Raw genomic sequence first — 23435 nt, 5'->3', positions numbered from 1 at the left:
TCTAAATGCTTTAAATAACCCAAAGAATGTTCTGGGACCACGGATTTGCAGAAATGACTTGCGTGGTCAAGCTGACAACACGGCAGTGCCTGGTTTCCAGCTCTGCCACAGAGAGCCTATGAGAGTGTGGGTGTTAATTTCCTCATCTATAAAATGGAGTAGATAATGCCAGCCTTACTGATATTAAAAGGGTGACTAATAATAGAAAACATTTTAAGTAAAAATAACGGTGTAAGAAAACCTCCTTGCTTTATAAAATGCCAGGCAGTTTTGTCATGCCACCGCAGACAGAGACAGAAGCTAACATGTATTTAGTGCCTTCTAAGGACCAGCAATAGACACTAGTACAAAGTATATTAAAAGTGAACATTCATAACTTCCACACAATTACTTTACTTCCTTGTCTATCCCCTAAACACATTCATTCTATAAATATGCCTTAAGAATACTCACATTGGCCCTGGCCGGTTGGCTCAGCGGTAGAGCATCGGCCTGGTGTGCGGGGGACCCGAGTTTGATCCCCGGCCAGGGCACATAGGAGAAGCGCCCATTTGTTTCTCCACCCCCCCTCCTTCCTCTCTGTCTCTCTCTTCCCCTCCCGCAGCCGAGGCTCTATTGGAGCAAGGATGGCCCGGGCGCTGGGGATGGCTCCTTGGCCTCTGCCCCAGGCGCTAGAGTGGCTCTGGTTGCGGCAGAGCGACGCCCCGGAGGGGCAGAGCATCGCCCCCTGGTGGGCGTGCCGGGTGGATCCTGGTCGGGCGCATGCGGGAGTCTGTCTGACTGTCTCTCCCCGTTTCTGGCTTCAGAAAAATACAAAAAAAAAAAAAAAAAAAGAATACTCACATTTTCACTCATTGTAGTGTCTTTAGATGCAGAACTACTCTTCCTGTTTGTGGAATATAAAAGGCAACATTTATTACATCATTTCCAATTCAGAAACACATACCCTCTTTCAGTTAATGTTACCTCCATACATTTTCTCAACAGGAAGATGAACATTTATTGTAGTCCGATACTAAAAAAGCCTGAAATACCAACTAAACTTCTTATATTTATAGATAGTATTCTCAGAGAAGACCATGCAACAAAGTATCTCTGTGTGTGAAGCCTGTGTGTCTAGTTGTAGCCTAGGGTTCCTATACTAAAGTTTTTGTGGAATATATATACAGAACAGAGATTTAGTAACTTTTAATTTATCAGTTTAGTCACATTTGACATCATTATTAAAGTTTGAGATTATAATCTCAAATCTCACTTTTTCCATGGAAAGTTTTATGTGGTGACTATGGTTATAGGATGAACTATGACCCTCCCACCCCCAAATTCAAATGTTGAGTCCCAAGTCCCAGAACCTCAGAATGTGACCCTATTTGGAGATGGCGTCTTTAAATAGGTAATTAAATTAAAATGAGGTAATCAGGATGGGCCCTAATCCAATATGACTGGTATTCTTATAGGAAAAGGAAATTGAGACACTAACACAGACAAGGAAGGACAATGATGTGAAGACAGGGAAAGACTATCTATAAGCCAAGGAAAGATGTCTGGGACAGATGCTTCTCTCACAGCCCTCCGAAGGAACCAATTCTGCTAATACCCTGATCCCGGGCTTCTAGTCTCTAAAACTGTGAAAAAATAAATTTCTGTTGTTAGAGCCACTCAGTTTGTGGCACTTTATTATAGCAACTCTAGCAAACTATTACAGCATCTAATTCATTATCCAACAAATTTGGGGGGCCATGATTTGATAAATGGGAGAGGTATATAGGAGTCATGGTACTGCTTCACACATTACTACCTGGATTAATAGAAACACTGTGATTGAAGGGAAGATTAACCCCCCACACCTCACCAGTGCCAGCTTTTTTCTTCAAAACCCTAAGTTACTTTCCATTTTATTCAATAAAAGTGGAAATCCTAACAAGGATTTGGGTGGGGTGAGGGGGGAGGCTATACCATCAGACTACCGCTCTTTTCTGAATTTACTCCTTTTGCTATCATTAGTCCTGATAACTTGGACCTCATGCTAGATTTTTATTGAAATTTTATGAGGCTCAGAGACCAGTGGTGAGCAACAGGTCTGGGGACAGGAAATCAATGGCAGCTAAGCCTTCAAAAGATTGAGATGACAAAACATCTGAAACCATGGCAGCTGAGTATAAAAGGGAATGCCCATAGACTCAAAGGTTGGGTCTGCCATTTCCACACATGCAAGGACAGTCATAAATCAGTTGCACATAAACTGGGGACTCTGGTCATCTATCTCATCCAGGTTCATGCATCAATGATGCCTAAATTTCTAACTCTAGTTAAGATGTTTCTCCAAACTCCAGATTCATACATCCAGTTACTCACTGATTACCACTAGTACTTGAAAGTTTAACAGGCATGTCAGATCGTAAAATTCCAAAACACTCCAGACCTCTTCACCTGCCCCTTTCAAAACTCTCAAACCTGCTCCTCTTGAAATCTTGGACACTTGGTAAATGGGAACACCATCCTTCTTATGGCCTTGGAGCCATCCTTGATTTTTCTTTTTCTCAGAGCTCACATTAAATCAATCAATAAATTATTAAAAATATATCCAAAATACTATCACTTCTCAAAATCTCCAATACCACTGCTTTGAAACTAGCTGCCATTTTGTCTAGATTACTGAGTAGTCTCCCAACTGGTCTTTCTACCTTCTCCACCCTTGGTCACCTCATAGTTTATTCTCAATATACAGTCAGTGTGACCTTTTGGAATTAAGATGATGCTTCCCCTCTGCCCATCTTACTCAGAACCAAAGTCAACCTCCTCAACAACTGTCTAGAAGGGGCTCCATATAATCCGGCTGCTGCTACATCTGTGCACTCATCACCTCTTCTATTGTCCTCACTCTGCTCCAGCTACATGATCCTCTTGATGTTTCTCAGATACTCCTGGCATACCTGGCTTCAAGATCTTTCCATCTGTTCTCTCCCGGGAGCTTGGACATTCTTATCATGGATAGCTACATGACTTGCTCCCTTGGTCCCTTCAGCTCTTTTTCAAATGCCACCTCAACAGTGAGGCATTCCCTAACCACAGCTGTAGACAAAAACTATTTCCACTCCTACCTTGTGGTTCTCTCTTCTCTTATCTGCTGTTTTTCTACATAGTACCTATTATAACCTATCATACTGCAGAGTTTACACATTTGATTACTTCCCACTCTTCTCTACTAGAATGTATGCTTCATAAAGCAGGGGGGCTTTTCTGCTTCGTTCACTGCTGTATCATCACTCCCTAAGACATGTTGGGTATAGAATCAGCATTTAATTAAATGTAAAAATAATTGTTGAGTAAAATTTTATTTAGAAAAATCTCAAATAAGCAAATGATGACAAATATATTTTTAAGGTAGTACTATGGAAATGTCTACTAAGTCAAATCAATGAATGTGTTACTTCTTTGGGCAATTAAACATCATTGGCAAGTAAGGAAGAGGCCCGAGGTGGGACATATTTCTTGATGAATTTGAGACACAGGCACTTCCCCCAGGATTAAAAACCTTCACAAATAACTCAACTTCCCACTTTTGACTTTAAACAGATAATTGACAGAAAATTTGTAGATACAGGAGAAAGGCATGCATTGTAAGAAAGTATACTTACTGGAAGGAGGTTTCTTCTACAAAAGAACAGGTACATGTCATTAATATGAGAGTTAACAGGGCATGATATGGATTCACATAAAAATCAATTTAAGTTTAATTTCTTTTTCTCAGTCTTGAGTCTCACTTGCTGATATTTGTACCTTCTACATCAAGAGTTGGCAAACTTTTTTTGTAAAGGGTCACATGGCAAATATTTTAGGCTTTGTGGGCCAAGAGGTAAAACTGGAGAGATATCATAGGTAGTTATATAATGACAGAAAACAAACTTCCAAAATTTTTATTGGTAAAATCTTAAATATAATAATAAAGTCTTGTGTCTACTACATATAAGAATGAATTCTTGGGGGAAGATAATATTTCTCTTAATTAGGATTCAAAGTTAGTGCTCTCTATTTTCAACTAGATTGCAAATGTTCATTTGGAAAAACCATTGTAGCTCAGGGGCCACAAAAAACAGGAGGCCAGATTTGTCCTGTCTGAAATTCAAGTTCAAGAAAATGATTCTCTTAGATAAGATTTTCTGCCAGATGAAAATGGTAGTAACATTCTTAGGTAATGAACTACTAATACCCAAGTCAAATCTTTAATTCAGTATCTAAAGAAAAAATTGTTTGGCAAATCTTCAAAAAATATTTATATAATCTTTGTACAAAAGCAGAGATAAAGATGACAAGAATTTTGACTGAACAATGTTTTGTTTGTACTTTCACTTTTGACCAGCAGGGGGACTCAGCAGATTCCATTCCTAAAATTATTCCGTACTAGATTTGTAGTACCATATAAAGAGTATTTTTCATTCACAGAACAATTCTTTATTATAAATAATATCCTTGAAACCATGTTTATGGAAACAGTTTATGACAATATCTATTTATAGGTATTACTAGAAACCCCTTTTAAATTTGTTTTATTTTGGTATAAAATAATTTTTTAAATCTAAACTCCAAAATTAATGTTCACCCTATGGGGAGGGGGGCAAGGGAGATGTTGAAGGGAATATGGGGGAGGGGTGATGCATTCGGGGCAACACTAGAATCTATGTTCTATGTAAACACAATAAATTAAAATTAATAATAAAAAAAGAATACAATGGGGAATTTAAATGTACACAATAGCAAAAAATTTAATGTTCACTGTGAAACAGTGGATCTAAAACTAGTTTATATTGTAAATTTATATATTACTGTATCAAAAATTCTACTTTATACACTATTCCTAACGGACTTGATGGAGTTCTAGGGCTTTTGAGCTCTCAGATAATTTTAAAGACTAAGAAGAAAGAAAATGCATTAAGAGAATAAAATATTCTTTTTCAAGCTCACACATTTTCATAAAATGTACCACCAAATGGGGGTTTAGGACTACAAGAGTTCTAAACATAAAGAAGTATTAATCTCCAGAAGCAACTCTAGTATAACACGTTTCTAGCTTTCACCAAACAATTCTCTCCTAAATACAGTTTTGCTAATTTTTTATTTTTTTATTTTTTATTTTTCTGAATCTAGAAACCGGGAGAGACAGTCAAGACAGACTCCCGCATGCGCCTGACCAGGATCCACCCGGCACGCCCACCAGGGGGCAATGCTCTGCCCCTCCGGGGTGTCGCTCTGCTGTGACCAGAGCCACTCTAGCACCTGGGGCGAGGCCAAGGAGCCATTCCCAGCGCCCGGGCCATCTTTGCTCCAATGGAGCCTCGGCTGCGGGAGGGGAAGAGAGAGACAGAGAGGAAGGAGAGGGGGAGGGGTGGATAAGCAAATGGGCGCTTCTCCTGTGTGCCCTGGTCAGGAATCGAACCCGGGACTTCTACACGCCAGGCCGACGCTCTACCACTGAGCCAAACGGCCAGGGCCCAGTTTTGCTAAATTTGACATTCAGCATTCCACTGTTCTCCATTGATAAAACAGTTGACAGATTTATTTCAATGAAATTTCTTATCATAAAGCTAAAAATTAATTTACCACTTGAGACACACAATTCCTAGCTTAAAAGGCTCTTCCCTACATGAGGTACTACAAACATCCATCCGGTGGCTGTCTCGGTCTGCTGCACTGTGCCCCGCAGGGAGCCTCCTGCGTATTCCGCGGTGTCTCCAGGAATGCTGGGCTGAGGCGGCTCTGCCTCTCCTCCCTACGTTTGCCAAGGTGCTTCATCACTCACCTGCATGTCATCGAGGATATTTTCTACTACAGAAAAAGCAATGAAAAGCATTCTCCAGAGTTTTTTAGAACTTCATAAGAGAAAGTGTCTAGCAAAGGGTGAAATGCACTTACTTGAAAAATAGCCTTTTCTCTGAGCATAGCACACGCCAATTGCACAAATTGAAATCACTAAGGCCACGACTACGACAGCCGCTATGATGCCACTTACATTGAGGTCGTCTGGAATCCAAAATAAATCATGTGTAAATTCATGTCAAACAGAGGGAGTAATTAAACTAAAAAAATTCAAAAAGCTGGAACACTGAGGTCGCTGGCTCAAAACCCTGGGCTTGCCTGGTCAAGGCACATATGGGAGTTGATGCTTCCTGCTCCTCCCCCTACTCTCTCTCTCTTTCTCCCTCTTTTCTTCTCTCTCTCTCCTCTCTAAAAAAAAAAAGGAATAAAGTCTTTAAAAAATTATATATATATAAAAAGATTAGTTTAAAAATATTCAAAAAAGCTCCTGTTTGCAGCTATACCATAAATGTAGAGTGTTTCATGGTTTTGAAGCTTTGTTCAACTAACTCACTTCTGGGATATGGTTCAAAATTGAATGAAAGTATAAGCAAAACTATGGTTGGCATGACTTAAGTTATAAAAGGTCCAGAAATAACATGTATGGTATTCTCTTGCATTCAATTTGAGATGTAATAATTCATGAGATTAAATATCAGATTAGAAGTGATCTTCAAAGTTCAGGGAATACAAGTATTCTACCACGCCCCCCCAAATTTTACTTAAAATTCTTCTACATCATCATCTGTATCAATTTCATAAATAATGGAAAACTCATTCAACCTCAAAGAAAGCCCATACCACTGCTAATCTATAAAACTAAGTGTCAGAAACATACTTGAATTTATATAGGCTTGTGTGGGTGTGTGTACAAATGTATATATGCCATTGAACACTCATTCTATTAAATTCAAAATGAATTCAATTCCCCCAAAGTTTCTTCCTGTTGCTATTAATCTCTCCTCTAACCTAATACAACTGAACTTTTTTGACCCAAGTTTGAAATCACTACCATGTCATCAATCTCTGAGGGTTTTTGTTTGTTTTTATTTTGTTTTTGGATTCTGATTCTGTTGCCTAAGAATTAGACTATTAACCTCTCAAGGTTAATATTTTTGCAATTTTGAATTGCATCAAAAATACTCTCAAGTCATTAATAAGATGATGAACATGACTTTGTTAGAGAAGAAATTATGCAACAAGCTATTACACACCTCCCTACATATTTTGGATGTAGACTCCAACTATTTGTGAATCCATGCAACATTTAAGTTGGATCATATTTCTCCATCTTGTCCACAAGGATTTCATGAGCCACATTATTCTGTCATTTAGATACTTCCTATGTACTAATTAACATGTAAGGTATCTGTGCTTTTTTAAAATTACATTTTAGAAAGAAAGGGAGAGAAACTGATTTGTTGTTCTACTCATTCACGCATTCATTGGCTAATTCTTTATTTTTTAATGTTTATTTTCTTGATTTTAGAGAGAAAGGGAGGAAGGGGGAGAGAGAGAGAGACAGGAACATTGACTGATCTGTTCTTATATGTGCCCTGACCATGATCCAACCAGCAACCTTGGTATGTTGGGACAATGCTGTAAAGGAGCTACCAGGCCAGAGCCACCTATGCTTTTTAAAGGAGCAATTCCTCGAAGAGGTTTCATATTCAAAAGCAAGTATCGATTAGCATATAACCACATTATTTGGAGAAAATATTAGGAAACATTTTTCTCATCAGTAATTTCAGATATTTTAAAGCAATGCATATTTTGGAAAAGATTTAAAAAAAATATTATCTGTGACTCTGTTTTTCATAAAAGCATCCTGTCTCTAGGTTTTTTTCCTTATGCCAAGTATGTTATTAATTTTTTCTGTTACCATTGAAATACTAACTTGTATTTTGAAGGAAACATGACAAATCTTTCAAAAGGCTGAGAACAGAAAACAGAATTTGACCAGAAAACATTAATTATTGCTTAGTATAAACTCAGTTTGTATTTACTTGAGCATTAGGAGGTCAGTGAGATCTAGCTATTGATTTATTTGGATGAAAACAGAGAAGGGGAGGGGAATCCACATATGTCATAATATCAGGAAAATTAAGAACTAAAATGTGCCTACTATTTTCTTTGTAGCAGTCAGTGAACTTGACATTTATGAAGGATTCAAACTAAGGGATATTATATGACAAGAAACTGTCCTATAGTTTGTCAATAAACTTGACATCTATGAAGGATTCAACCAAAAAGCAAGTTCTGACCAAAACAAGCAGACAGAAGTCAAACTGTATTACCCTCTAAATTTTAAGTCATGGTATAAACTTTATTTTATTTTCCTTAATGAAATGAAAGCTATAAGGCTTGTAAGGTGGAGGTAAGTTGTTTTCATCTTCCTTGCCATTTACTGTGGGATACTGACACATTATACAACCACCTTATGCTTCACTAAAGAGAAACTTTTGCAAAACATGAAAATATTTTGTGTTCTTTGTTTTAAAAAAAGACACTACAAAAGGAAGTCACCCTTATTCTAAACAAAAGGAAAGGAATCAAATTGCTAAAATTCTGTAAGTTTTTTTTAGGATAATCAGCAAATTCATGATTTAGCTTTTTTCTATACTTCAAAAGGAACTTTAGAATAATGAGTAGATTCTGCTTTTGGTTACAAGTTATTCATGATAATTCAAAATGATAACTGAATACCAGATTTCATGAATTTTTATGTATTTCAAATTATGTAAATTTCAAATTAAAGGCATGAAATACTTAGGAACTATGGATGAACATTAAACAAATTTTAACTTTTAAACTAACTTAAATCAGAAAGAATATTTATGTGAAAATCATGTTCAAATTAAAGTGGTATCACTAACAAAACACAAACTATTAATTTATTTATTTACTGCATGCTAGGAAAATGTAACTAGGATGTCAAAACCATAACATCACAGATATTACTTGTTAAGATGTGGCTAAAACGGGCTAAATTAAACATGACCATTTAAAGAAAGAAATAAATAGTAATAGATGATACAAGGTTACAGTAAACACCATGAGTTAGTATGTGAATAAGTTAGGAAAACATTGAATTGTCTTAATTTTTATAACAGGTTCTGTTGAATTTTCCTAATGATAATTCCAAAGCAGCATTGAGAAAGATAGTTTTTAATAATTTAAGTTAATGTTTATGTTTGACTATCAATGTCAACACCTGAATAAATTTGGTGGATAATATGTATCCATGAATTTAAAAAACACTGGAAATTCAAACTTGCATATGGAAATTAGAATATATCATTAAATAGCATATACTTTAGGATATCCTGAAGTCTAATAAGATTACATATTTTCTTTAATTTTTAAAATTTTATTTACTGATTTTAGAGAGAAAGGAAGGGAGAAGGAGGGAGGGAGAGAAAAAGAAAAAGAGAGGGAGGAACATTGATTTGTTGTTCCACTTATTTATGCATTCATTGGTTGATTCTTATATGTGCCCTGATTGAGAACTGAACCCACAACCTTGACATATTGGGACGATGCTCTAACCAACTGAACCACCCGGCCAGGGCAGAGTTATATTTTCTTCAGAAAATAATGCTGAGTTTAACTGTACATAGACAATACACATTACTGGACATATATCTATCTGTACATGTCTAAGCACACTGAAAAATGAATTTCTGACCCCACAAACCTAAGGACGACCCCTGAACCAATAAGAACCCTCAGTATTCTGCTTCAGGCTGCAGCCCTCCTGAGTGACATTTAGTCCTTTGGGTGCTATCTCAGTTTAACCCTCTCTATTACACAATCATTTTCAAAACACATGGTTTTCAAGGAAGAATTAAACTAAATTATTAAAAATAAGATAAAAAATAATATGCTTATTCTGAAACTCATATAATCTGGATTCTTAACCATTAATTTTACTGTATTCTAAGAAGTTTATTTTGTGTAACATAATATATGGCAGCTACTTTTTATAGCAACCTAGATCCATAATTATATTCCATAAGTCTTTTTTGAGAGCCTATTTTGCAATAAGACTAAGCATAGTATTTCAGAAGATGGACAAAATTAACAACAACCTGATAACAAGTAAAACAGTCAAACTCACAGAGTGCTCCCAATATGCCAGTACTACTCTAACACTTTCAACTGTTATTTTCACCTTCATAACAACCCCATGAAGATGGTATATTACTACTCCAGTTTGGGGAGACCAAGGCACAGAGTTAAATAATTTGCTCAACAGTGTAGCTAGTATGTGGCAGAGCTGGAATTCAAATTCCCATACCAAGTCCCTGACCCTGAGTGATTAGAAGACACTTAGCTACTGTCTGAAAGAAGATTGCTCTCATGAGCAGTGTCAAAACAATTATTTGGAAAATTATTATTTAAAAATCTGTAAAGTGTAATGATGCTCAATATTCCTGGCTTGTTTGGAAGATGCATTGAAAACAGTACACCTTTCATGCCAAGGTAGTTTTAAACATTCCCTGCAGTTCATCCTCCCAAACATTTAGCTCTTTTCCACCCCTGGCTCCTTCCACACCCAACTACTTGCACCTTCTAACTGAAAACCATTTAAATGTTCCTCCCCATGTTTCTGCTTACCTACTTGCATTCGTTTCCCTGGGCACCTGCGAGATCCAATCGAATTACGGGCTTCGCAGGAATACTCCCCGCTGTCCAGTTTCGAAACAGTGTTAAATTGCTGGAATTTTGTGAAAGGGAAAAAAAAAGTATTATTTATCTACTTATTTATTTAGAAATCAAATTTAACGGGGTGACACTGACCAATAAGAGTACATAGGTTTCAGGTGAACATCTCTATAGCATTTGAACTGTTGACTTCTGTTGTATGCCTACAACTCAAAGTCAAATGCATTTTTAAAGCAATAAATCTGTAAGTAGACTCCTAAAATAACCATGTCCCTTGAATTTTTGCCTAAAGTTACTCCTTCCTTTTCAATGACTTAAGATCTTATACTTTAACTGTGAATTCAAAAATTTTCCAAGCCTGCAGGAGTGAATAGCTAGGTCTCCAGTTTGACAGAAAAAAACTTATGAAGTGTCCTTTTTTGTGTGTGTATGGCACTGTGAAAGTAGTACAGTTACAAGAGCATGGGAATCTCTTAGAGTTTATAGTTCATTGTAGTATTAACTTTTCTAGGTATTTCTAATTCTAGTTAACACCATTTATAAATGAACGCCTCCTTGGCCTAAAAGGACTGCTACACTTTCTGAAGTCATAGTGTATTCAGGGCAGTAGCAAATATTAATACCTCCTCTGAAGAACCAGAGTTCCTACCAGGAAGCAATGTGGAGCCCGAGAAAATCAAAATTGGTGTAGTTCATAGGATTCTAAATTCTGTCAGTTTTAAAATTTTTGAAAATTTTGAAAACATGAAGTCCAACCCTTGCCCCTTCCACTCCGTGCTAAAGCAACTGAAAGGTAAGACTTGGCTATAATAGATTTCACACTTGCTATTAGTAGTTTTATCCCCTTGAGGAAAAGAGGAAGGAAGGAAGAGAAGGAGGGAGGCAGACATATAGAAAGAAAAAGACTGAAAGGAAGGCTGAATGTCAGGCAGACAGGTAAGAAGGAAGACAAGAAGGAGGGAAGGCCAGAGTCAGGAAAGAAGAGGGAGAGGAAGGATAGAGGGAGGGAGGGAAGGAGGAATGAATGCAGTGGTCCTGGACTCAGTAAGAGGGTACTGCAGGGACCAGTACAAAGGGTAAGAGGGTCCTCAGAATCATTCTTTTAGTGCCTTCCTGTCACCCGTTCGGTCCCACAGTGGTCACTGCTGAAGGCACCCAGGAGAGCCATGAATCTCTAAGGAGCACTCCCCCAACCCCGTGGTCTTTGATCTTCATGCAATATTATGTTCCTAAAAATAGCCAAGGCTTTTGTTGACTCCTTTCCCTCTTTCACTTTCTTTACCCACCACCCACCTACTTCTCCTTTCTGTATACTTCAAAGTGGTGGGATTGAAGCTTTTCTTCGTTTGTTTTAACTCTATGGAATTATCTCTCACTCTCCCAAAAGCCAGAATACTTAAAAAGATATTTCAAAGGTTGAGGCTGACAAAAGTGAATCTATATCATTTCAGACTGGCCTTGGGGTTTTAATCACCTGCTCTGAGAAAAAATAAATTTGAAAACTAAATATAGCTAAGTGTGAGGCAAGTTTTCTGCCCAATTTCTCAGTGTAAAGTCACTTGGACCTGCTGACTTGAGCCTGCTAACACCCAGAGGGCCAGAGCATGGCCTTCCTTGGGGAGGAGCCACACCCAGTGATAGGCTTTGTTATATAGCCACTTTATTAATAAGCTTTGTCATTTACCAGAGGATCTCATTTTTATTTATTTGTTTGTTTGTTTGACAGAGACAGAGAGTCAGAGATAGGAACAGACAGACAGGAAGGGAGAGAGATGAGCTACAGAATCTCAGTTTTAAATGTTATGTATTTACAGATTAAAGGTGTAAAGGAAATATTATACCCTCTTTTTAAAATTCATCAAAATTATTATTACCATGCCTTTAAGTTGTTTTTTTTTAAATATATATTTTTTAATTTTTATTTTTTTACAGCGACAGAAAGTGAGTCAGAGAGAGGGATAGACAGGGACAGAGAGAGATGAGAAACATCAATCATTAGTTTTTCATTGCGCGTTGCAAGACTTTAGTTGTTCATTGATTGCTTTCTCATATGTGCCTTGACCGTGGGCCTTCAGCAGACCAAGTAGCGACCTTGGGTTCAAGCTGGTGGGCTTTTCCTCAAACCAGATGAGCCCGTGCTCAAGCTGGCGACCTCGGGGTCTCGAACCTGGGTCCTCTGCATCCCAGTCCGACGCTCTATCCACTACGCCACCGCCTGGTCAGGCACCATGCCTTTAAGTTTTTTTTAATGGTTATGGTAGTGATTCTGCATTACTGGAAATCAGACATTTTTAAACTGACATGTTGTATTTCTTTGAATGAAAAATAAAGTTTTAAGCTTAATGATCTTTATTTTTACTTTCAACCCTACTTTGAAAAGTCAGAGACAAAAAATTGTCCTTAACTTTAAAGAGCATATGCATAGGTTTCCATCAGTATTCCTAGGAAGGTTTTTTAATCAGTCAGAAAATCTGGAAAAAAATCTAAAGACATTGAGTCAATTGTTGATCTAGTTTCAGAAGAGCCTAATGACAGATATCCTATCCTAGGTTGGCAACAGTCACTATTCCTATATGGCTGGCACTGAGGTAAGGGCACCCCCCCCCAAGAAATTTTGTGCATTTCCCTGATACTGTAAATATGAGACTGTACTTAACTACTGATTTCCCCATGTATAAGACGCACCTTAATTTGGGGCCTGAAATTTGAAAAAAGAAAAAAGGTATTACATAAAGTTATTGAACTCAAGTTTTATTCATCATAAAATTCATACAACTTCTCATCACTCTCAAAACTCCCATCCATTAGCTTGTCCTCATTTGTGTCTGATGACAAACCACTGTCTTCAACAATGAGCACAAAAACAAGCACGAAAAAGTGGGAAATGCAAGTAAAAAATCTATCTACAACCACTGTATGAGACACATCCAGTTTTTATACCTCAAAATTTTTTTTAAAAAGTACGTCTTACACATGGGGAAATACAGTACCTTTCCAGGCCAGGAAGGCAGCTGGCGTGAACGACCTGGTCATCAGGAATCAGGCTGGCTCTGTCCCAGGTCACTGTGCAGACCTCTGTGTGCTCCGCTCCTGGTTGTGTGTGTCTTCCCACCTCCTGTAGCAGTCCTTCCCCTCATGGCTCCTTGCATGTACCCCCACCCTCTCTGCTGCCCTTTCCTTTAACAAGCAATGTGATCAAACCTCTATCCTGCATCATTTTAGTTCCAACAATTTTTCCCTCCACCAAATATAGAGCAGTTATTAGGCCAAGGCTTGCAATGACCTTACCAGAGTTCCAGTTTTTGTATTCATGGTGTATGAGCTGTTGGTGCTTTGGGTGTCAAGTTTTAGATTCCCTACCAAACGGGTGCCATCCTTAAACCATATGTATTCAGGAGCTGGGTTCCCTTCTTTGTCCTGACATCGCAGCTCTACCACAGTCCCACTCAGGGCAGAATTAGGGACTTCACATGATGGAACTCCTGGAGCCACTGAGGGGTGGGAGTCAAATGGCATTGGTTATTTATAAGCTGAACAAAAATTTTAACAGCCAAGTAAAGATTTATCAAACACCTGTGACAGAGACTAGCTATGTGTTCAAAAGACCTACTGCCTCCTTGCATGAATCCATAAAAGCTTCCCGTATGATTCTCCAGTCGTTCGCTCCCCAGCCCCTTCCCACCACCAAGTAGGTCTCAACACCCATGGTGACCTCAGAAAGCCATGTATTGAAGATACATCTACATGAAGTTGGGTGTCTAATAATTTCATGCAGTAGATAATATAGCTCCACCACTGCAATCACTGCCCCCACCAGTGGGACTTGACCTACATGGAAACTTTCTATTATGTTAAGCTGCTCACTGAGGATGCTTTTCTATTATAACAGCAAGCATTATGCTCGCTAATGTAACTATTCTTCCTTAGAAAAACAATCTCTAATCTCTACTTTCCCCCCTCACCAATGGTTTTAATGTTTGATTACCAACTGTATTCCAAAGAAGTCAAACTTGAGTATATTTCTCAGGCCCAGTACTAAAACTAACATCTTGTTCTGCCTTGAACTGGCCAGATGAAAGCATACCTGAGCTAGGGTTAGTCTGGTTCCAGGGATTTGTAAACTATATTTTGCAAAATAACTTAAATCTAGGAAAAAACAGAATTCTAAGTGGTAGACAGAATTCTAAGATGGTCCTTCAAGTCCCCCAGCCCTGGTTTATATATACTTCCTCTCATTTGTTCAATGAAGTACTGATTTAGGTACCTTTCGTACCATTCTGAAGGAACTTGGGAGATACAGTTAAGGTCCCAAATCCACGATCTTTATGATCAAGGCTGACCTAATCACTGACTCCTTTAAAAGTGTTTTTTTCTGGCTGATCACAAAAGGGAAAGTCAAATATTCAAAGCACAAGAATGATTAGACATTCTCTTGTTAGACGGCAGATTTCAGCCTCATGAATCCTTGGGAGGGGACCCTGCCTTGTCCCACTAGACTTCTCATCTCCAGCGCTGTGAGCTAACAGACGGGTGGGGTTTATGCTGCTAAGTCTGTGATCACTGACATGTAGCAACAGAAGAATTATCCCGCAAGGTTTTCTGAATCTCTTATACTAATACACCACTAGTATTTTAGAAAGAGGCTGGACTACATAGAAAAAGGAGTGATTTTATTGCCCTTGCTTGGTAGTTTATAATAGCATATGTGAAGGAGCAGAGATCATATTCCTCTACCAACAGGAATCATGAGTTGTTGATATCCATCTGCAATTTTTGCAGTAACCAACCATAATGGCTTTGGAGTTAACCCCACCTGGATCCAAACCCTTGTCCATACACTTACTAGCTGTGTGGTCTTGGGAAAATCATTTACATTCTATGTCCTCATCTGGGAAAATCAGACTGTCAGTGAAAATTAAGTAAGATTTTGTATTTGAAAGGGCCTGACAACAAATGCTGATTACTTTACCAAATAATTTTGATAATTTCTCTGCTCTTTTTGTTTTACTGCTTTTTAAAAAATCACCTCATGTGATACTATTTTATGTGGTAGGAGAAACACCACATATGCTGAAAGCTATTACAAAAACAACTCTTGGGAAAAATGCTCCAACGGACAGTGTACGATCATTAGGATTTACCTGAATCTTAAATAAAGACAGGTTTCATGATAATGAATTAGTAATAGTAAAATTTCATCAGTCAATGGTCAGTCAATGATCAGCCAATGAGGTGAAGTGAGAAATAGTCAAGACGTTGCAAGAAAGGTGGCACTGATGGTCCTGTTACTTTGCTGACTAGGGCCCGAGTCGCCTCATTGTCCCCAGGGCTGAGTGATAGGGATGAGAGTGGGAACAGCAGTAATTGCACAGATACAAACACATCACCTAATACTTCTAGAGTGACTGTATCCTCTTCCAGGGTTTGGCCTTGCTCAGATGGGGTGCTAACTTCACAACGATATTTCCCAGCATCGGCTCTTGTAACGTTTTTGATCCTGATACTAAAGTCCATCATCTGAGCTCGGTCTTTAAAATCACCTTTGAGAAAAAGAAGACAATGATGTTGATAATGATGCAAGTAACTTCCAATATACTACCTTCTGCAAGTCACTTTTCTCGGTAGCCAAAGCATTTATTTTCCTATTGATAAACTCAATTTAAAAAAACTTTAAAAATTGCATATGGGTGTTGCTATTTCAGACTTTTTAAAAAAATTTATTTATTTATTTATTTTTTACAGAGACAGAGAGAGAGTCAGAGAGAGGGATAGATAGGGACAGACAGACAGGAACAGAGAGAAATGAGAAGCATCAATCATCAGTTTTTTGTTGTGACATCTTAGTTGTTCATTGATTGCTTTCTCATATGTGCCTTGACCACGGGCCTTCAGCAGACTGAGTAACCCTTTGCTCAAGCCAGGGACCTTGGGTCCAAGCTGGTGAGCTTTTCCTCAAACCAGATAAGCCCGCGCTCAAGCTGGTGACCTCGGGGTCTCGAACCTGGGTCTTCCGCATCCCAGTCCGACGCTCTATCCACTGCGTCACCGCCTGGTCAGGCCAAACTTTTTTTTTTTTAGAATGACATATTCTTCACATAAGACCATTTGGTTCCATATTCCTATACATACACCCTTGCCAGTATGCTTAGAAAACATTCCTGCCTTCAAAAAGATACTGGAGAACCTAGTTAAATTAGCTGGGACAGTAACTTTCTGTGCTGTGTGGTGACCCGTATGATACTCCACAAAAGAAAAGGTGAGGGCGTCTTTAAAAGCATTCTTGTGGTTAGTTTTTGATAGTCATGTGTATGGAATTAATACAGCATTTTGTTTAACATTTAGGTACCAGAATTGGCTAGTGTAGAAAATTCAAGTAAAGACAGCTATATTATCAGCACCCTGTGGTACATTAGTAAGATGGACCTCACTGTACCCATCACCCAGCTAATAGTACTCATCATAGTATTTCTTTTATCCATCACTATCAACAGTTTAAATCAAAAGCTCATCACATATTCAATAGGAAGAATAGAGAGTAGAAATGTAAAACAAAAAAAGCACTAGATAAAGGTAGTTATATTTACCCTCCTATAAGTCTTAACTCCCTAAGCATTTCAGTGATGGCCTGGCTTTCCAATGGAGATACGAAAATATGGTGAAGTTCTTATAACTGGGCAGTGACTCTCCATCTCAACCCAGCACCATCTTGTCCTCCTTTCTCTTGAGAGTTGAATCCACTTAGGCTAGAAAAATGATTTCATTTTACACCCTCCAGGAACTGAGCTGAGAAATGAAGGGGCCAGGGACTTCCCTTTTTTGTGGCTGTGTTCAAGGTCTCAGGCACTCACTGTTGGTTCCATCTCACAGGTACAGAAACACCTTTTTGGTAGTCAGCCATGTCTTGTCCTCATCGACTAAAGCAGTGATCCCCAACACCCAGGCCACGGACCGGTACCAGTCCATGGGCCATTTGGTACTGGTCCGTAGAGAAAGAATAAATAACTTACATTATTTCTATTTTATTTATATTTAAGTCTGAACGATGTTTTATTTTAAAAAAATGACCAGGTTCCCTCTGTTACATCCGTCTAAGACTCACTCTTGATGCTTGTCTCGGTCACGTGATACATTTATCCGTCCCACCCTAAAGGCCGGTCCGTGAAAATATTTTCTGACATTAAACCGGTCCGTGGCCCAAAAAAGTTGGGGACCACTGGACTAAAGGATCTGAGCTGTGCTTGGTGATTGTCCTCTTGCTCGTCTGGATTCACAACTCTTACCTTTCAGAGCCTGTTGATAATAAACAAAGGAGACACTCTTCCCCAGCTTCTTCCACTCTAACCTGGAGGCCATGGTCTTCTTTGGGTATTTACAGGTTAGGACAGCCTCTAGAAACATCAACAAAAATAATTATTTGGTAATTGTCCCTCTGAAATTATATTTTACTTAATTAATTAAACAATGAATTTTTAACATTTTTAATTAAAAAATTTTATTTTTTATTTTTTTGTATTTTTCTGAAGCTGGAAACTGGGAGAGACAGTCAGACAGACTCCCGCATGCACCCGACCGGGATCCACCCGGCACGCCCACCAGGGGCGATGCTCTGCCCACCAGGGGGCGATGCTCTGCCCCTCTGGGGTGTCGCTCTGTTGCGACCAGAGCCACTCTAGTGCCTCGGACAGAGGCCAAGGAGCCATCCCCAGCGCCCGGGCCATCTTTGCTCCAATGGAGCCTTGGCTGCGGGAGGGGAAGAGAGAGACAGAGAGGAAAGAGAGGGGGGGTGGAGAAGCAAATGGGCGCTTCTCCTATGTGCCCTGGCCGGGAATCGAACCTGGGTCCCCCCGCACGCCAGGCCGACGCTCTACCGCTGAGCCAACTGGCCAGGGCCAATTTTTAACATTTTTAAGTTATTCTTTTATATTTCTATTCATTCATTCAATCATTCATTCATTCAATCATTTATTCATTCATAAATTACCTCAACATGTATCATGTTGGCTTAACACAAAAGTAAATTGAAAGTATTATAGTTCTTCCATATAATAATTGTGTAACATTTTGTTACTTTCCCTGGTTCTTGAGCATTAGTTACTGTCTGTAAAATAAGATAGTATCTCAAATTTTTTGAGTCTTCAAATACAATAATATATGCAGAGTAAGTACTTTAAAATGGTGGCAGTGATTATTTATCTTATTCTTTGCAGGATTCTTCAGGGATTTTATGTCTGGAAAAAAAAGTAAATAAGATAATGTAATTTCATTCTAATGTGATGAGTACCAAGATGGAAGTAGGCAGAGAGTGCTTCATACCTAGTGCCAAAGAGAGGCACTAAGTCCAGCCCAGGCCATGCCATGAACCCCACAATGTTCCCTCAACAGAATACATTCTCACTCAGAACCCTTCTGTGATCAACTTGTCAATGAACACATTAATTCAAACCCAATATTGTCTTCTAACAAACTGTTGATTCTTACCCCTTACCTCAATCCAGATAAATTATGTTAAAATTCTTCACATACTTCAGATTTTGATGTTAAGCAGATTTAATGACATTCATTAAAAAAAAGTTCTGGATATTTCATGATATGGTGGATTATTTAATACTTAAAATACTATCCTGGGTTTTATTAAAAATATACACATAGCTATGAAAAAAAGTCTGTGTAAATATGTGTGAAAATATTAACCCAGTGATGATTTCTGTTTGGTAGAATTATGATTGTTTTTTCTGTAATATGTAGTTTCTAATTTTTTTTTAAGTTCCACATGTATTGCTAGAAATATAGAAATAGAATAAAAGGTAATGGAAAATAGAAAGTAGGACAAAGAAAGGCAAGGGAAAAAATAAAATTGTTTTCAAAGATGACTAAAGTTTTAAAAGCAGGATCTACGTTACAAAGAGACATCATTTTACAGACATGTTTACAATTCCACCGCGAAAGCAAATGTGTGCTGAGGACCTTGTCTGAGGAAACACGGCTCTATTCTGTTGATTAAGGAGCATGGGTGGTGACCTTCCGGAGTCTTGAGTTTTAGATAGGTTTCCTTCCCGTATTTTGTTGAGTTTCCAACAATTAAACACACACCCACACTCATTTTTAGCACACACTCTTAGGTCTTAGGAATAAACTTATACTCTATTGTTTTACGTATTTAACTAGACACATACACACATACACACCCCTCTTGGTGAAGTCTTCCTAATTTCCATCCTCATTGCTCTATGGGAAACCTTTGCAGAAATTATATTTGAAAATCTAACCAATGAATTTCCTAAATGCAGCTGATGCTGCTCCAGCCTCATGAGAATGAGGCTGACCGAGTAAACCATGGAGAAATGGTCTGTCCAACTTTCTAAATCATACTGAGTACTTACTGTGTGTTGGCATTGATCTGGAGCTGTTAGTGAGTGACACAAGGATCTCTGTTGTTTTGAATCTTACAATGTGTAGGGGGTCAGTCACACAAGAAACACCATAAAGCAAATTATATAGCATGGCAGGAGGTGAAAAGGGTTATGGAACCAGAGTAGCTCAGAGTACGGGAGGCATGGGAATGCAGGGGACAGGAGCGTGATTTAAAAAAACAAGGTATCAGAGTTCACCTCAAGTGGAAGGTGACATCTGACCAGAGACTTAAGAGAAGAAACTTAGAACTTTTGGGAATTTGATTTAGAATTTCCTAGAATTTGAATTTAGAATTCACCATGTGGTTCTTTGGGAGTGCTTCAAGGAAAGGAGAATAAAGAACCAAATAAATTTAAAGCCCACTACCATGGACTCTCCTTTCTCTTCTCGGTCCAAATTCAACATTCCAGGCCAGCATAATTCTGCATCTATTATACCATCACAGTACATAGTTTAAAGCACAGGCTTTGGAGTTAGACCTCTGATATTGTACAAATTACTTAACTTACTTTTTAACATTATATTCACATATGTATTGTAAAAATAAAAAGATAGGTACTCATCTTGTAAAGTTGTGTAGGAATTAAATGAGATGATGTGTTTATACACTTTGGAGCACATGGTACTTTGCAGTGGTGAGACTCTGCCGGTTCGCACCAGTTCGGCAGAACCAATACCTAATTTTTTGTTGAGTTTGGTGAACCAGTTGTTAAAATGGCACTTGTAATCAGGGTTCTCTCTAAGGTGGGCACCTGGGCAGCTGCCCAGTGTGGAAATCACAAATTTACATTCCTTACTCTTTTTTGAGCCATTCTTTTTTTTTTTAATTTATTCATTTTTTAGAGAGGGACAGAGGGAGAGAGAGAGAGGAGAGACAGAGAGAGAGAAGGGGGGAGGAGCTGGAAGCATCAACTCCCATATGTGCCTTGACCAGGCAAGCCCAGGGTTTCGAACCGGTGACCTCAGCATTTTCAGGTCGATGCTTTATCCACTGTGCCACCACAGGTCAGGCCATTCTTTTTATTTTATTTTATTTTTTTTACAGGAACAAAGAGAGAGTCAGAGAGAGGGGTAGACAGGGATGGATAGAAAGGAACAGAGAGAGATGAGAAGCATCAATCATCAGTTTTTCGTTGTGGTTCCTTAGTTGTTCATTGACTGCTTTCTCATATGTGCCTTGACCGCGGGCCTTCAGCAGACCGAGTAACCCCTTGCTTGAGCCAGCGACCCTGGGTTCCAGCTGGTGAGCTTTTGCTCAAACCAGATGAGCCCGCGCTCAAGCTGGCAACCTTGGGGTCAAGAACCTGGGTCCTCTGCATCCCAGTCTGACGCTCTATCCACTGCGCCACTGCCTGGTCAGGCTCCTTACTCTTTTTTAACATTCATTTGTACAGCAGTGTGTTCTAAGTGCCTGTAGTAATGTTTATTCTGTCCATAGGTAAAGGAATGGGATCCTACTCCTACAGTGAAAAGTTGGTTGCTGCCTCTTTCCACCACCTACCCACACCCTGGCCACCTAACTTAACATCTCTAACTGACATGTTCAGAAAATCAAAGTGATAGTACTCTTAGCCTGAGCAATATACCAGTGAATTAATTGGTATGAGACTCCTCTAGTTTTAGGTAAAGTAACTCGAAGGACCCAGGTTCGAAACCCCAAGGTTGCCGGCTTGAGCGTGGGCTCATCTGGTTTGAGCAAGGCTCACCAGCTTGAGCCCAAGGTCACTGGCTTGAGCAAGGAGTCACTCACTGTGCTGTAGCCCTCCGGTCAAGGTACATATGAGAAAGCAATCAATGAACAACTAGGGTGCTGCAGCGAAGAGTTGATGCTTCTCATCTCTCTCCCTTCCTGTCTGTCTGTCCCTCTCTGTCTCTATCACACACACACACACACACACACACACACACACACACACACATACACGGATTAATCATACAGCCGATGATGTTCAGATAAAAGTGAAGAAAATTGCAAGTAAGGCCACCAATCAAAAAGCAATACGGAAATATCTTAAATAAAAGTTTTATTATTTTTTATCAGGTATTATTTAATATTTTCATTAATATTTTAAAACTCTTATAACAATCTAGTTTTGTGTGCCCTTTCATTGTTTTTATTTTAATATTATTTTATTTATTTATTTATTTTTTTGTGTTTTTTTGAAGTGAGAAGCAGGGAGGCACAGAGACAGACTCCCATATGCGCCCGACTGGGATCCACCCGGCATGCCCACTAGGGTGCGATGCTTTGCCCATCTGGGGCATTGCTCCATTGCAACCAGAGTCATTCTAGTACCTGAGGTGGAGGCTATGGAGCCATCCTAGCACCCAGGCCAACTCTGCTCCAGGGGAGCCTTGGATGTGGGAGGGGAAGAGAGAGACAGAGAGGAAGGAGAGGGGGGAGGGGGAGAAGCAGATGAGCACTTCTCCTGGGTACCCTGGCCGGGAATTGAACCCAGGACTTCCCCATGCTGGGCCGATGCTCTACCACTGAGCCAGTTGGCCAGGTTTTGTTTAAATATTAAATGCATAAAATGATAAACTACCTTTTGGTATATATTTTTTTATACTTACAATGGTCATTAGGGCAGAGAATCGGTTGTTAAATTATTTTAATCTCACCACTGGTACTTTGTATATAGTATATGCTCCATAAATGGTCATTATCACTTTCATACATAGTAACATCTCTTAGTTATAGCTGTAAACCTGCCTTGACATGACAGAAATCCACACTTTATGCCATCACAAATTTACCTAAAAATCACTCAGATTTGAACTAAAATGTTATTTTTGAGACAGCAAGGAAAGTAACATAGAGATAAATTATATTTTTCTCAAAATAAGGGATATTGAAACAGAAAATATACTGAGTTCTTACATTAAGAGGATTATTTTATTGCCAAAAAGTGTTTCATTTGCATTGAGAAAAGGTAATTCTTTGTTTTGATAAAGCATTCACAATAACTCTTTTGCTATACTGAGAATTTTAATTTTTTGAGGATTCTGTACTGCTGATCTTCTGATTTTATTCTCTGTGCTTAAGTTAAAAATCATCAAAATCTTATATATAATGCCTGACCAGGCGGTGGCAGAGTGGATAGAATGTCTGACTGGGATGTGCAGGACTCAAGTTCAAGACCCGAGGTCACCAGCTTGAGCACAGGCTCATCTAGTTTGAGCAAAGCTCACCAGCTAGGACCATAGGTCGCTGGCTTGAGCAAAGGGTTACTCGGTCTGCTGAAGGCCCACGGTCAAGGCACATATGAGAAAGCAATCAGTGAACAACTAAGGTGTCTCAACGAAAAACTGATGATTGATGCTTCTCATCTCTCTCCGTTCCTGTCTGTCTGTCCCTATCTATTCCTCTCTCTGACTCTCTCTCTCTGTTTCTGTAAAAAAAAACAAAAAAACCCAAAAACTTAAAATCTTATATATAATGCAAGAAGAGAATGGATACTACTAAAGTAGTTATAAAGAATTAGTTGAGATTATTGCTGTGG

The 23435-nt window shown here is 38.8% G+C and overlaps 1 protein-coding gene across 2 annotated transcripts in view; it reads right to left on the bottom strand.

Moving 5' to 3' along the window:
• Nucleotides 1–23435, bottom strand: part of JAM2 (junctional adhesion molecule 2) — an 89640-nt gene that overhangs the window by 1833 nt on the left and 64372 nt on the right. For both annotated transcript variants that reach the window (XM_066259100.1, XM_066259101.1), the window contains exons 4-10: nt 17802–17909; nt 15909–16061; nt 13810–14012; nt 10474–10573; nt 5911–6018; nt 3639–3654; nt 844–886 (exon numbers count right to left, since the gene is read on the bottom strand). In XM_066259100.1, the coding sequence (XP_066115197.1) occupies nt 844–886; nt 3639–3654; nt 5911–6018; nt 10474–10573; nt 13810–14012; nt 15909–16061; nt 17802–17909 (731 nt within the window). The remainder of the gene's footprint in view (nt 1–843; nt 887–3638; nt 3655–5910; nt 6019–10473; nt 10574–13809; nt 14013–15908; nt 16062–17801; nt 17910–23435) is intronic.

The sequence above is a fragment of the Saccopteryx bilineata genome, chromosome 2 (genome assembly GCF_036850765.1).
Source record: "Saccopteryx bilineata isolate mSacBil1 chromosome 2, mSacBil1_pri_phased_curated, whole genome shotgun sequence".
In the NCBI taxonomy this organism is placed as follows: domain Eukaryota; kingdom Metazoa; phylum Chordata; class Mammalia; order Chiroptera; family Emballonuridae; genus Saccopteryx; species Saccopteryx bilineata.
Note: the sequence above shows the minus strand (reverse complement) of the source record. Positions and strands in the feature narration are given on the sequence as shown.